Consider the following 14,807-nt stretch of genomic DNA (forward strand, 5'->3'; position numbering starts at 1 on the left):
AACGTTTCAGAGTCTCGCAGGACATTACATGCTTGATGCCCTGCAAGACTACAAAACGTTGCTTTACTGTAATTATGTGATCGTTCATTAAAACCTTTGGACCCATATTGGTAATCCTTGGTGTGCTGGTGACATTCTCCCTTGCTTTAGGGGGCCAGTCACACAGATGAAGCTGCCACTCCTGCTGGAGCGAAGTATAGAGTAAGTATTACACCTAATTCCTCACCCCTAGAGTAACTAGAATTTTAACCTTGCAGTGTGCATGGGGGTCTATAAGAGGTTTTTTCTTTTCAGTCCTGGAGTTGGGCTTTACAATCCATCAAACATCATCCTTCTAAAATTTTCATTGTGTTGTGAATTGTATGTTAGCAAATGGTTAGCGTCTCCGCCTCAATTTCCCATACTTTACTGTGCAAATGAAGGCATTTTATTGCATAGTACTGGCAACAAGTACAGTTTTTCCTATTGACCATTTGATAAATATGGCTCATTGCCCAGTTTTTCTGTTTCTAGAACCGCCTTGTTGCTATTGAGATTTCCTGCAAAAGATAAACAGGGCAGGCTGCAACTACAGGAGCTTTTTTTTGTGTTCCTTCACATTTTCAGTAGCCATATACGTATAGAGGAGGGATGCCACATTAGGTGTGCTACGTGTTGACAGGCCACAGAAAATGGCAGTTGCAAATGCACGGTCAATCTCTGCACGTATGTACGTAACTTTCAAAATTGAACTATAGTCGGTCGTACATGCCTTTCCATCAGCAATGCAACATCTGTGAGCTCCGTGTCTCTAGTGCCAAGATTGTCGCCTGGTCTTCCTCTGGGTGTGGCATCTTTGGCCTCCTTAATTGGCTGACCTGGGATGATCAAACTCCTGTGCATGTACACCAGAGTTGCTTTATCTCGGCAAAAATGCATTCTGGAGCATGTACACTGAACTGCACATGCATAGCTCAGCGTACATTTTAAAGACGCTTGCAACAGGAAGGTGTTAATTTTTATTAACTTTTTTTTTTAAGAGCTAGAATTTGAATATTCAGTTTTAAATTATTATAACTGTGTAGGTTTACTCATCAAAGATTCTTTTTTGCCCCTTTTTTAAGTTTATGCTAGCTTTTCTAACTACAGTTAGAAAAGAATGCCGTCCATTCAGAACATAGGGTGCATGCGCCGATGATGTCACCAGCTGCTACAGATGTGAATATCTCCTAAACTGTGCTCATTTAGGAGTTATTCACTGTACCACAATGTATTGCATTGTGCAAAAACAATGTTTTATTCTGACTTCTCTGCACCTCCCCTTCTACTGTCTCCAATCAATATGCTGATAGTACAGAGCTCTAGGAGTCTCTCTGCACATGCTCCGCTTAGTGTGTATTGCTAGAGAGTTGTTTTTTTTTTCTCTTTGAGAGGGGGCATGTGATCAGCACAGGGCCAATGAGCACTGTCCAGATAGAGGTTCAGGGGTCATGTAGCCACATAGGACTGTCAAAGGACAATAAAAACTCCTCCTACAAGATTAATCAGTGTTCTGCTGCACACTAATAGAAGTCACAAGACTGCTCTAACTGCTGACGAGAAAAGGTATTTAGCAGTTTATATTTACTAAAATAATTGCATTTCGATGTTCTGTGTACTGTGGGAGACCAGATAGAGTGAATGCAGGGTCCTGGGTTTAGTAACACTCCAAGGACTGGTTCACACCTGATTTGCACAGAAATGTGGTCTGCATTCCTGTGCAATTTAGTGCAGTGTGACCGGATGGTGCTGCTATACCATGTGATCCAGTTCAGGCAAATGCATTTATGATCTGCATTTTGGGGCGTCGTTGGGATCATGTTGACACCTGCAGCAGATCATTCTGATGTGAACAAGCCATTATAAAAAAAAGCCCTTTCTGACCTCTGGTGGGATCTTTGAGGATGAATTACTCCACAGTACAAGCAGCTACAGAGACTCTAAAGTTTCTAACCTGCTGTTTATTTACATTGCTGCCAGAGAAAATAAGGGGTGAGGAGTTGAGATTTCAATACTTTCAGTGAACTTTGAGGGGTCATTCACACATCCATGTTGTGGTAACCCAAGGTAAAACACTATGGAGTTGATTTAATAAAACTGGAGGGCGTAAAATCTGGTGCAACTGTGCATGGTAGCCAGTCACCTTCCAGGTTTTTTTTTTTTCTTCAAAGCTTAATTGAGCAAGCTGAAGTTGGAAGCTGATTGGCTACCATGCACAGCTGCAACAGATTATGCAATCTCCAGTTTTAGTAAATCAACCCCTATTTGCGCTATGTTGCTCTTCATTTATGGCACCTCCACAACACATTTGCACTGCAACTCACCACAGCACACCACAATGCATAGTGCTATTTTTTTGCATGTGAAGGTGTTTGCAGCCCATTCATTTCGAAAAAACACAGCGAGCGGTGTGAGTGGGCCCTAAAGGGGAATTTCCCCCACAGTGGCTGTAGCTACAGAGTTTAGTGAGAACTTGTTTTAAAACATGTTTACTGTTTGTTAAGGAAAGGGGAATACTTCAATGTCTATTTTCTGGGTGTAGATGTACTTTAAGGAGATGGGAGAATGAGTGTTGTCAGAAAATCTGCCAGGCCATAGATATTTATTGTCAGAATAGGCAACAATATACATTTCTGCAGTTATATTTTTAAGACTGAATATTCAAACTCAGATGTTCAGTACAAAGATGGAAAAATTCCTCTTATGTTTTCTTGAGTTTCACAATACTTATGAAGAAAATTCTCAGACATTTCTTGCCAATGTGAGTCTTTTGGTCTTTGCTATATTCAAAGCTATTGGATACAAACTTTAGGGCAGTCTAATTATCTTTGGCAAATGCTGAAATCTCCGCCAGTGCTCATTGTTTAAACTTTATGGTCTGTGTACAGGAGGGTGTTTTTCCTGTATGGGTTTGATAATGAGGAAGCAGAGCAGCAGATGCTGCAGGCCATGCACACAGGCCCACACAAATCTGGATTCAGACAAGCCATACCAAAGGTCTTCAGGTTGGAAACATCTTGCTTGCTTCAGTTGTTTATCCAAACCACAATGGAAAAAAATCTTAGCACATAGACCCTTTACATTTAATCTGAATCGTATAATTGTATAGATGTTACTATGATTTCTGCTTTTTCTTTTTTTTTGTCCTTGTAGCCGGTTTTGCCTCATACAGCTGTCTGTTTAGTATGTGGAGAAGCAGGAAAGGAGGACTGCGTGGAAGGCCAGGAAGCAAAATTTAATGTAATGTTGATGGAATGCTCCATCTGCAATGAAATAATCCATCCAGGATGCCTTAAGGTAGGTAACATAAGTAGGTTTTGCACATTTATTAAGAATATTAGACCTAGTGCCTAGGGGCTTGGCACTAATGTTTTACATGCTGGGGTTGAAAGCTTAATTATCCTTTGTTTCAGTGGGTTTGTAGTGATTTACATGCCATAAATATACTGACTGTTTAACTGGATTCCATCTATATTGTGCATATTACATCAGCATGCCAACTCTGTCAATTAACAAAATGACTGCGCTATATAAATGTATAGTAAAATACATTGAGTAATTAACTGATTACCACCGCTCTGCTTCCAAAAATAAATCTTTCTATTAAATACAAAGCTACAGTACAGTAATTACAGTTCAAAGTGGCTATATTTCTGTAACGTGTAGGTTTGTTAAATCCTACGATCTGCATTGCTGTTATCTTAAGCGAATTGCTGGTTTGTTAAAAGAAAGAAAAAAAAAAATACTGTATGCAGCATATCGCTGAGCATCTATAGAAGGCTAGGGTGTTAAGTCAGTACCGTCAATAGATGGTTTGACTCCTGGTGTCCTTTAGAAATAAAACAACATATCCCCAGTACTAAAAATCTGTCAATGTCATCATTCATCCCTGTGCACACAATGGAGTAGTAGCTGGCTGATTCATGAATGTCTTACAGATGTCAGTAGTGAATTGATTGATAATCATCTTGTGTATGTATTTGTCCCATTATCGGTAGTGGATGGGTTATGGGCAGACATTAAGGATTAAATAGCAAATCTCTTAGCACACATCATCCTGTCAGTTAATAAAATCTGTTGTAGAAAACGGCATCGTTATAACCACTGTCACTGCTATTATACAAGGACCCTCATTAATAATATTCTCTCATGGGGTAGTACAAAATTCCTAGTTGATCAACCTTTCTTTCTGGCAGCACAATTGCTGTTTATTTGGCTGAGTTCCATCATTTAATAGTCTTTGCAGAATTTTTCAATAGCTTTTTCTGTAGCTATAATTAGTTTTTATGCAAGTGCCAACATCTGCTGTGCTGCTTCAAGTTATCTGATACAAAGAGCTAAATAATGCAGTAATCATGACTTCTGCCATATGAAAGGACCTTCGTGATGCAGACGATGATAGTGCTGAGCTTGAGGTTTGTTTTCAGCTCTTTTGTCAAGATATCGGGGATTTGTTTTTCTTATTGCCTAACTATCAGGACAAAAAACTGCAGTAAGAGAAATTTTTATATAAAAGGGTAGGGTAGAGGTATGCTCTCATAATCCCTTTACTTTGGGTGCAGTCTTTAATGCAGTCATATATGCTTACCATTGTTATGCATTAATCTGCTCATTTTAAGTCTGCATCAGACTGCTTCTTTCCCAAGTTAGAGGGAATGCAAAATCAGTTTGAAATGGGTTGATGCAGTTTAGGAAGTCAGGAGGAGGTCAGATTCATCTGTCAGTGAACTCTGATCTCAAACTGATCTCAAATGCACCTGAAATCAAGCTGCATTTGGCCATTGATGCAAGCCCAAAACTTGTCAACTCGGGACCCTTACCCTAGGTTCACACCTAAGCGGTTTCTGCTGCATTTTGCGTTTTGCAGAAACGCAGTACAGTCCGTTTAACATAATTCCCTATGGGACATGTTCACATCTTTGTGTTTTTACTCGCTGCCTTTTTTTTTTTTTTTTTTTTTTTTTTTTTTTTTTTTTTTAGAAAGGATTAGGGATTTCTTGTAAGCAAAAAAAAATTTTTTTTGGTTCTATAGACTTCAATGGAAACGCTGCAGAAAAGAATGTATTGCGTTTTTTGCCACGTTTTTGATACATTTTTGCATTTTAAATCTGCTTAGTGACCAGAAAAAAAAACACATCAAAAACGCAATGCAGAAACAGCTCAAATGCAACCTGCATAGCCTTGGTGAACATGGATGGGTTGGGCAAAAGTTTCATACCCACTGATTAGATCACCCTTGCCACACGGGTAAAAAAAAAAACCTGTCTGAATGCTTTTTTACCCCAAGAAATAAGTCAAATGCAATGTCTGACTGCTCCTCCACTTTCTATAGGCATAAACACAAATGTTCAGTTGAGCAGAACATTCATATTTGTATATATACCGGTAGACTCTGGTGCCTGAGGGCAGTCAGATCATAGCTGTACTTGACTGTGCCTGCAGGTCTATGGCACCTTTATTTTATTTCAGGTACTTGTATAGCGCTGTCAGTTTACGCAGTGCTTTACATATATATTGTACAATCTAAGGTCCCTAATTTACATTCATACATACATACATACATACACATACTAGGGCTAATGTAGACAGGAGCCAATTCACGTACTTGCATGTCTTTGGAGTGTGGGAGGAAACCGGAGTACCCGGAGGAAACCCACGCAGGCACAGGGAGAACATGCATACTCCAGGCAGGAGGTGCCATGGTTGGGATTTGAACCAACAATCCTAGTACTGCCAGGCAAAAGTGCTAACCACTTAGCCATTGTGCTGCTCAGGTGCATGTTAACATACACTTACATCTAGCCATAAAATGTAAGCAGATTCAGAGTGGTTGGATGGTAAGTGAGCAGTGTTTGGCACACAAGCATTCCCAATAATTTACTACAATACAGAAGAAAATGTCTCAGGTATGCTGAAATTGTATAGCCCATTCTTTGTTTTCCATTGTGAGTGATCAGATAGGCTATGACCTGTGTGCACAGGCTTATCTACATGGCAGCTATTAAATTAAAGACAAAGCAATCACCGACAGGCAGAGTCTAGAGATCGAACCATTTGTTGTTTTGTGGTTTTTTTTTTGGTTTTTTTTTTCACAGCATTTTCTTTTCTATTGTCCACTGTCTTGATCATGATGTCAAGGCTTTAGCATTTGTAAAGTATCTGTCGGGGTGAAAAAATGAATTACATCTCCGCAATACATGCATAGTTCCCAATGGTTTATCCCTTTATGGACCCCTGCAACTTGTTAATCTGCAAGAAATATATTCAATTACTAATTCCCTATTATATGCAGAGTTTTTTTACTAGACCGATAGGTGCCAGCCCTGTTCAGTTGTCTCTTGCTTAAAGAAGAGCTTCAGTCCCCCCCCCGCACCCTCCCTCCCTCCCTCAAATAATGTAGCTGATGACTTTTAATATAAGGACATTTACCTGTCCAGGGATCCAGCTGTCCTCACCGCAGAGCCGATTCTTCACTGGGCTTTGGGCCCATGTTCCGGCATCTTAACCAAGGGAAACAGGATGTGAAGCCTTGCGGTTTCACATTCAGCTTTCCACTGTGCATGTGCGAGCCGCGCTTTGTGAATGGTATTCTGGAACCTGTGATATGTCCCAGAAGGCTGCGGGCAAACAGGAGGTAGGGGATGAACTTCAGCTCAGATCGCTTAGGCAATCCAGGTGGAAGTGGGATCTGATACCTGTCAAAATCAGTTATCTGCTCTCCCACACCCACCCAATAAAAATTACAAATGTTAAAGGGGGGGGGGGGAGACAAGCAAAACTTCCCCTTTTGGGTGATGTTTCCCTATAACTACTGAATTGCATCCTTTTCTTCTCCTATCCCCAAAACATGCATGCAAATTGATATGTAGTCTCGAAATAGGAACCTGGAGGGCTAATTAGGCACCTTGAGATAACAAAGTCAATTGTTTGGTTTTTTTTTTTTGTTTTTTATCATAACGTAACACTTTCAATGGTATATTTAACAGACCAAAAGGGGGCAAATAAGAAAAGTTTTTCAATCCCTGTACGGAGTGTTCAAAACAAAGATGAGATGGTGACAGAACACATTCCATTCCACGTACAGATCAATAACCATTAGAACCATATAGCTTACTGTAGATCACTGTACATAATGAAATAGGCGTACACCAAAAGAGACAAAATTCAGAGGTGTTTAAGGGTGCACATGAATGCGGTTTCCTTCACAGGACATAAAAAGGACAAAGCTGAAGTTTATGTATGGATAATTTTGCATAGTTACATGTACATATGCATGTGTATCATACCTCATAATTGGTTTGTCTGATTGCACACATCACAAACCACCTAAATGTAGGTCTTCCTACTCTAACAAGCTCACTGAACTAAATATGAAGCTTCCATTGGGACTTGTGGTAGTTTCAGGAAAGAGAAGTATTGACATTGGGTGTCATTGGCGTGTGACAAAACTGTGTTGAGAAGACATTTTAATTGTCTATTTTTTTACAGATAAAGGAATCTGATGGTGTGGTAAATGATGAACTTCCAAACTGCTGGGAATGTCCAAAATGCAACCATGCTGGGAAAACTGGGAAAGTGAGTATATGGTTACTGCATAAGCTGCCATGTCATAAGATAGACTGGCACCTGGGAAAATTTAATAGAAGTATATGTATGTTAACCTCTTATATGCTGTAGGGCAGATAACTGTGGTTTTGTAGTTGTATTCAGGTTCCAGCAAAATATGTGCTCATGGCAGTAGTAGACCTACATTAGACCTTTTGTGAGTTTCATTTGTAGTCCTCTGTAGTGGAACCTTGTGAATATTTTGTGAGTATCTAACTCTATGCTGGACTCCCCTCTTTTGATACTAGTGGGGCTATTCCAAGTATAAGGGTGGGCCAGCCAGTCAGCACTGGAAACCTTAACCCCTGGTTCACATATTCGCATTCTGCCTGGGCATGAGAGCCCATTCACTTGAATGGACTCCCGTGCCCCGGGACACGCAGGGAAGAAGTCCCTGCACTTCTGAAAACGCAGCCCGCACGGGAACCTCGGTTCCCAGTACGGTTGCGATTTCCAATGCGGGCGGCGTGCTATTAGAATTAATGGCACCCACCCACGGGGTCTGCATTCTTCTGTGTAGGTGCACAGATTTTTGTGCAGATCCGCAGCAGCACCACCACCCGCACAGATGTGAACCTAGCCTTAAATTGCTTTTATTATTTAGTAAAACATGTAGATGTTTTTGTAAACTGAAATGTTGCACACATTTTAGGGCATAATTCTGTTCTGCTTATAAAATGCCCGAAATACAAGCAGTCTATATTCAGGGTATTTGTCGCTGGGCAATTACCCTAAATGTTAGTACCCCTCGGTGCAACCATCCAGCTGCAGCAGCTGTTAGTCCCTCATAGAGTGTTACAGGGTGGCAGCAGTGGGGCTGGATGGTGTGCCTTCTACCTGCACCTAAAAGGGGAGTCTCATGCTTCGGGGGTTAATGCACAGTGTGCATGAGGCCTAATAGATGTGTTATTTCGGCGTTATCTGTTTTTTTTTGTTTTTTTAATACTTCCTTTATTTCAAAAATTGTAAGCATTTCAATAACATGGAGTTGATTTTAGTAAAACAATGTGCAAACAGTGCATGATCTGGTGCAGCTCTGCATAGAAAAAAATCGGCTTCCAATTTTTTTGTCAAAGCTTAATTGAACAAGCTGAAGTTAAATGCTGATTGGCTACCATACACAGCTGCACCAGATTTTGCACTCTCCAGTTTTAGTAAATCAACCCCAATATGTTCAAGAGGAACATCCACAGACAGCATATTGAAAAAGTAGGCAATTTCAGTGATTGTACAAGGAAGCTGGAACTTCAGTAGAAGTAATTCAACAACAAACTATAATTTCTAAGAAAAGCCTTGCATAGCCGACTACTATTTAAAAAATGTAATAAACCTCACCAAAGTGCAATGTAATATCATAGCTTGAGTTGCGTATACGATTCAAAGTAAACCTCCAAATCCCCATCCTAGGCCCGGAAGTACATGTCCAGTGTGTCACAAGTGTCTGTAATGCTTAATCACTACCCTCATATTTTCTAAAAAATTTCTGGGCGACCTCTAGTTTCATACATTAATCTATACAGAGGGAACATGCAATTAAGACCTTTTAGTTTTTATTATTTACTATTATAAATGCACGTAACCTTAAGCATAAGATATAAAGTGTTTCATGTTTTTTCACTTTTTGGTCTACAAGCAAAAAAGAGGTCCAGGATTTAAGTATGCTTCCAACCTGCCGGGGTCTTTGCTTAAGGAGCAGAAGATGAACCGGGATAATAAGGAGATAACAGAACTTGTAAAAAAGAAAGAAAGAGAGGAAACCCCTAGGCAGAATTTGGAAGAACAGCCCAAAAAGAAAGTCCTGGAGGGAATTGTAAAACGAAAACCTGACGATGGCCCCTTTAAGAGGAAACGGCCTCTGGAAAAAACTTCTGACCCTGCAGTCAGGAAGAGGGTGAGTTAGAAACAGAGTGAAATTGCAAGCTGACTGATGGGGGTTGTTTATCTGTTTTAAATGGTTGTTGAAAGTAAAAAGCTGCATCATTTTGTGATGTCTGTGGTCATCCATTTCACTGGACCACTGCTGGTTTGTTTCAACTTCATGTATGAAAATGACAGGCCCAGTTTTACATACACCAGGCTTTTGCAGATATATGAATGCTATGTGCAGAGCACTCCATTCATGTTAAAGTGTTACTAAACCCACAACAGTAAAATCAGTCTGTATGTGCAGTAAATTATGCTTGTTATACTGACTGTGGAACCTAAGGGGTTAATCTTCTTATTGTGTAGAAAGGCTGTTTGATCCTCTCTTCTGTGATCCTCCCCTTCTTCCACTGTCCCCAATCCATCTGCTGATAGAACTGAGCCTTAGGGGCAAGCTGCACATGCTATGCTCAGTTTGGTGTGTATTGCTAGAGTTTTTTTTTTTTTTTCTTGGGAGAATGAATGTAATTAGCACAGGGCCAATCTGTCCAGACAGAGGGTCGGGGGTTATGCAGATTCATAGGATAATCAGAATGAAAACTCCTCCTACAAGCTTTAACCAGTGCTCTGCTGGACACTGATGAGTCACAAGACTGCTCTTAGGCTAGGTTCACACCTATGCAGTGTCTTTGATCCTTTTCTGTGGTGCGTTTTGCATTTTTTATGCATTTTGCAGGTTTTGCTTTTTTTCTTGTTGTCAATAGAACCAAAAATGCAACTCTTTGCGTTCAAAAAAGTCCATGACCCTTTCCAAAAACTGAAGAGATGTGAACATGCCCCATAGGAAATCATGTTAAATGGACTGTAGTGCATTTCTGCAAAACTGTGCGGAAAACGCTTAGCTGTGAACCTAGCCTGAATGCTGATGAGAAAAGGTATTTAGCAGTTTATATTTACTGAAATAATTGCATTTCCATGTTCTGTGTACTATGGGAGACCAGATATAGTGAATGCAGGGTCCTGGGTTTAGTAACACTTTAATGTCAAAGTACAGCTCTTCTGTGGCAGATCTTGGCCTTTGTAGCGGAGCTGAACTCTCAAGTAAAATCAAATGTTTGGTGTCAATGTAATAATGTGCAGCCTTTTCCCCTTCCTTCTAAACCCATTTTACTGGGTCATGGCTAGTGTAAAAACCTCCACTAAAGAAATAGGACTAAAGTTGGGTACACCTAGACCAAAAACTGTTGGTTCAGCAGGAACCATCTGACTTTTGGCCCATTTGTACAGCTCTCTGTCCGACAGAAGTCTCACTAGCAAAGGGATGAAGGTCCTAATTAGGGCTGTTTAACAGGAGTTGTAGATGCAATGTGTACATTTCACATATGCAGCATGTCTGAGCATATGCAGATTGTTACAGCATACTTTATAAATGAAGTATGCAAACACTGTTTGCAGGCTTCATTTACACTGTTAATTGAAGTTAATGCTTTGAGGCGCAGACTGAAACCCACAGCTGGTCCCTGTTATAGCAGAACATACTCCGAGGCACTGGGTACTTTTAGACTTGCAGGTGTAGTCAGACGAAGAAAAACTTCAAACAAGCCTAATAGCTCTGGTAAGAAGGCTCATACATAGAAAGGCTTCCCTTGATAGGCACCCAACAGTAGCTCAAACCATTAAAAAACAAAACGGAGTGCCAGGCCTAAATCAGATAAGCGTCATGAACATTCATATAAAAACATCCAGCACATTTCAGGGGCAACAGTGGAGATTTTTTCATACTGTTAACATGGATGGGGAAAGCAATTCATTTTCTTTAGTTTAACCCGCGAGCGTTCCATTCCATTATACTTTGCATAGGACTGTTAAGTGGTGGGGGCAGGGCAAAGCACCAAGTCACTTTTGGGAGCAGTGTTAGTTTGGTTTCTTGGAAGGTTCAGTTTTAAGGGAGTATTCCTATTTTAGATTAACCACTTTAGAACCAGGCACTTTTACCCCCTTCCTGCCCAGGCCAATTTTCAGCTTTTAGCGCTCACAATTTGAATGACAATTGCGCAGTCATGCAACGCTGTACCCAAACTAAATTATCATTTTGTTCATACAACTAGAGCTTTCTTTTGGTGGTATTTAATCACCGCTGGGGTTTTTATTTTTTGCTAAATTAATGAAAAAAGACCGAAAATTTTGAAAAAAAAACATGTTTTGCTTTGTTTCTGGTAGAAAATTGTGCAAATAAATAATTGTTCTTCATAAATTTAGGTCAACATGTATTCTGCTACATTTCTTTGGTGAAAATAATCCAAATCAGGATTGATCAATTTTCAGATATATCCCATAGTTTGTGAACTCTATAACTTTCCTACAGACTAAATAATAAATTCTGAAGTACTGATGGCCAATCTAATTTCTTGAAGCACAAAAATGTCAGGACAGTACAGATATCCCCCAGGTGACCCCTTTTTGCAAAGTAGACAGTCCGAGGTGTTTAGTAAGAGGCATGGCAAGTTTTTTGAAGCTGTAATTTTTTTGTCATTAAAAAAGTCACTTTTTTTTTTCTTTCTTTTGCATACTGTCACCAGTGCAGTACAGCGTCATCATATAAGTATTGTGGTGGTGATAAGGGACACTGACCGGTGACCATCATCTTGTTTGTTTTTTTTTTTGTTTTTTTTTTCATAATACACTGTGACCAGAGTAGTATAATGTTATAGTAACATTGTACAACTTTGGGGAAGTGATCAGTTTTTTTGGTTTTTTTTTTACACATTGCTTATAGCAAGCATTTCTTTGGTATAAGCAAACATTTAACTGAAATTGATTAATTCAGGGTTTTTTGTTGTGATTAGCTGTGATTGGCCATGGCTAATCACATGACACAGATGGGCTATGATTGACCCAGTCTGTAAATGTGATCACTGTGACCAATCACAGCTAGTGACACAATTGTATACAATGGATGGCATGAAAGGAAGCCATCCATTGTTTACAATTGTCATGTGACCTTCTGTGATTGGTCACATGGTACTGGCAACTGGCCGGTACACAGATCTGTCATCAGCTGTGTCTGAAGTACACAGCCGGTGACAGATCTTGCCACAGCGCGGCCCTGCGCGATCTAGGAAGGACATCATATGACACCCACCCAGATCGACAAGAGTCCTGCTCGGCTGTCATTCTGCTATTGGGCAGGTGGGAACAGATTAAGGAAGATCCTTTTGATCAGCATCAGGTTGACGTAATTCCTATGTACTGTATCTAAAATCCAATATGACAGCATTCCACTACCAATATAAGGGCTCTTGTTGCTATGAAAATGCAGCTTGCTTTTGACATCAGTTTTAGATGCTTCTGATGTCATTCAGAATTCATTGCAGCTTTGTTTGGCCTACAGTTAAAGAGGTTGTAAAGGCAGAAGGTTTTTTACCTTCAAGCATTCTCTGCAGTAAGATGAAAAAAAACCTTCTGCATGCAGCTTCCCCCTCCAGTCCCCCCCCCCCTTTTATCTTTATCTGAGCCTGATCTTGATCCAGCAATGTGCAGGAAAGCAGAGGCTCTTTCTTTCCCCATTGGCTCCCGCTGCTGTCAAGTCACAGCCACGGAGGAGGGGGCGGGGCAGAGTCACGCTCTGTGTGTCTTTATAGACACACAAAGGCAGCTCAGGATCGATCATGCAGGTGTACCTCAATAGGAAGCTGCTTCCCGGCGGGGGACCCGAAAAGAGGAGGCTGCTCTGTGCAAAACAATTACTCAAAGCAGGGAAGTATGATGTTTGTTACTTTTAAAAAATAAGCCTTTACAATCACTTTAACCTCCTTGTGGGCTGCTTCATTCAGCTTTTGGATTCTTATAGACTTGTATGGGGAGAAAAGCTTGAATGCAAGCACATTGATACAAGCTGCTGATTACTAGTTAGGAGGTGTTGAAGGTAATGTTCCCTTTAGGATATCATATGAAGAATCCTAATTTGTGGTTTGCTGTAAAAAGCATATAGCATATCATGTGCAAATGTTAGATAGTTTAATAATCTAATGTAATTTCTTTTTTATTGTCAACTAACATTGTTTTTTTTTCTGCTGCAGTTAAAGCTAGTTAAAGAAGACAAGCTCTTCAAGAAAAAGGTACATTATAATATAATTCTGAAAATTACTGGCTTACATTGGTGATAGATAAGCTTGCTGCCCAATTTATGATGCATTAAATTCTGACTGTCAATTGGTACTGTATGTCTATTAATGGAAGAGACAAAATGTTATAGTTTTTTTATGCTGTTAGGAAGGGTTGGAACATTGGGAGGACAGATGACAATAACAACAATACAGAGGTCCTAATCTTTCTCACTGTGTCCAAAACTTAGTGTTTTGACTGGAGTAAAGCTTTAGGATTCCATTGTTGCACGTGCGCAGCTCCGTTTGCGTTCCGGCAAAGTGTCTGTATGCCGGGAAGACATTACTCCTGCACATGTGCGGGAATTATGTCATCCTGCTCCAGCCTATCAAGGTGGCTGAAGACCACACAGAAAAAGTCAAGGAGAAGATGTCAGCGTCAGCTAGAGACCTTGAATTGTCGATGTAGAGGCTGGTGTCTTAGTTGATCACATGTGCAGCACCATGGTAACTGAAGATCAAACAGAGGCTAAAATGGCAGTTTCCTTGGCAGTAAGACCTTGTTCACACTGGCATACCTGCATTTCGCTTAGTTTAGTTTTATGCCTCTTAGATCAATTTTTCCTGCATTTAGATGTTCCAGCTTAAAGGATTAGTTCTTCTTTACTAAAAAACTGTCTATGAAGATAAAGGTTGTCTGTGTAGATAAAAACAAACTGTGCAGCTCTGGCTAAAGCTGAATAATGCCCTTGCAATAGGTGTAGGCCATATGCGTACATCATGAAGCCTGACTGGAATACTCCCAGGATGTTGCTAGGACATTGCTAAGTGAGGCCTAGTCATTACTGCTCACCTCCACCATCACAGGAGTAAGCTTTTTCCCAGCATTTGAGATCTCACTCCTGTGATGGAGGCGAGCAGTAATGACTAGGCCTCACATAGTAACATCCTGGGAGTATTCCATTCAGGCTTCATGGGGTATGTGAATGGCCTACACCTATAGCAAGGGTATTCTTCAACTTAATCAGAGCTGCAGTTTGTTTTTATCTACACAGACAACCTTTATCTTCATAGACCATTTTTTAGTAGTCTGTGTAGATAAAAACAAACTGTGCAGCTCTGACTAAAGTTGAATAATGCACTTGCTATAGTTGTAGGTCATTCACATACCCCATAAAGCCTGAGTAGAATATTCCCAAGATGGTGCTATGTGAGGCC

General features: G+C 40.3%; 1 protein-coding gene across 5 annotated transcripts in view; it reads left to right on the forward strand.

The window, feature by feature from the left end:
- KDM2B (lysine demethylase 2B) overlaps window positions 1-14,807 on the forward strand; it is a 189,440-nt gene that overhangs the window by 145,858 nt on the left and 28,775 nt on the right. For 3 of the 5 annotated variants that reach the window (XM_089676473.1, XM_089676486.1, XM_089676495.1), the window contains 4 exons: window positions 3,172-3,315; window positions 7,507-7,593; window positions 9,248-9,514; window positions 13,566-13,604. In XM_089676473.1, coding sequence (XP_089532599.1) covers window positions 3,172-3,315; window positions 7,507-7,593; window positions 9,248-9,514; window positions 13,566-13,604 — 537 coding nt within the window. The remainder of the gene's footprint in view (window positions 1-3,171; window positions 3,316-7,506; window positions 7,594-9,247; window positions 9,515-13,565; window positions 13,605-14,807) is intronic. The other 2 variants (XM_089676478.1, XM_089676501.1) reach the window with 1 other exon arrangement.

This window comes from Staurois parvus, unplaced genomic scaffold (genome assembly GCF_062004578.1).
Source record: "Staurois parvus isolate SC_StPar_1 unplaced genomic scaffold, SC_StPar_1.0 ptg000014l, whole genome shotgun sequence".
Classification (NCBI taxonomy): domain Eukaryota; kingdom Metazoa; phylum Chordata; class Amphibia; order Anura; family Ranidae; genus Staurois; species Staurois parvus.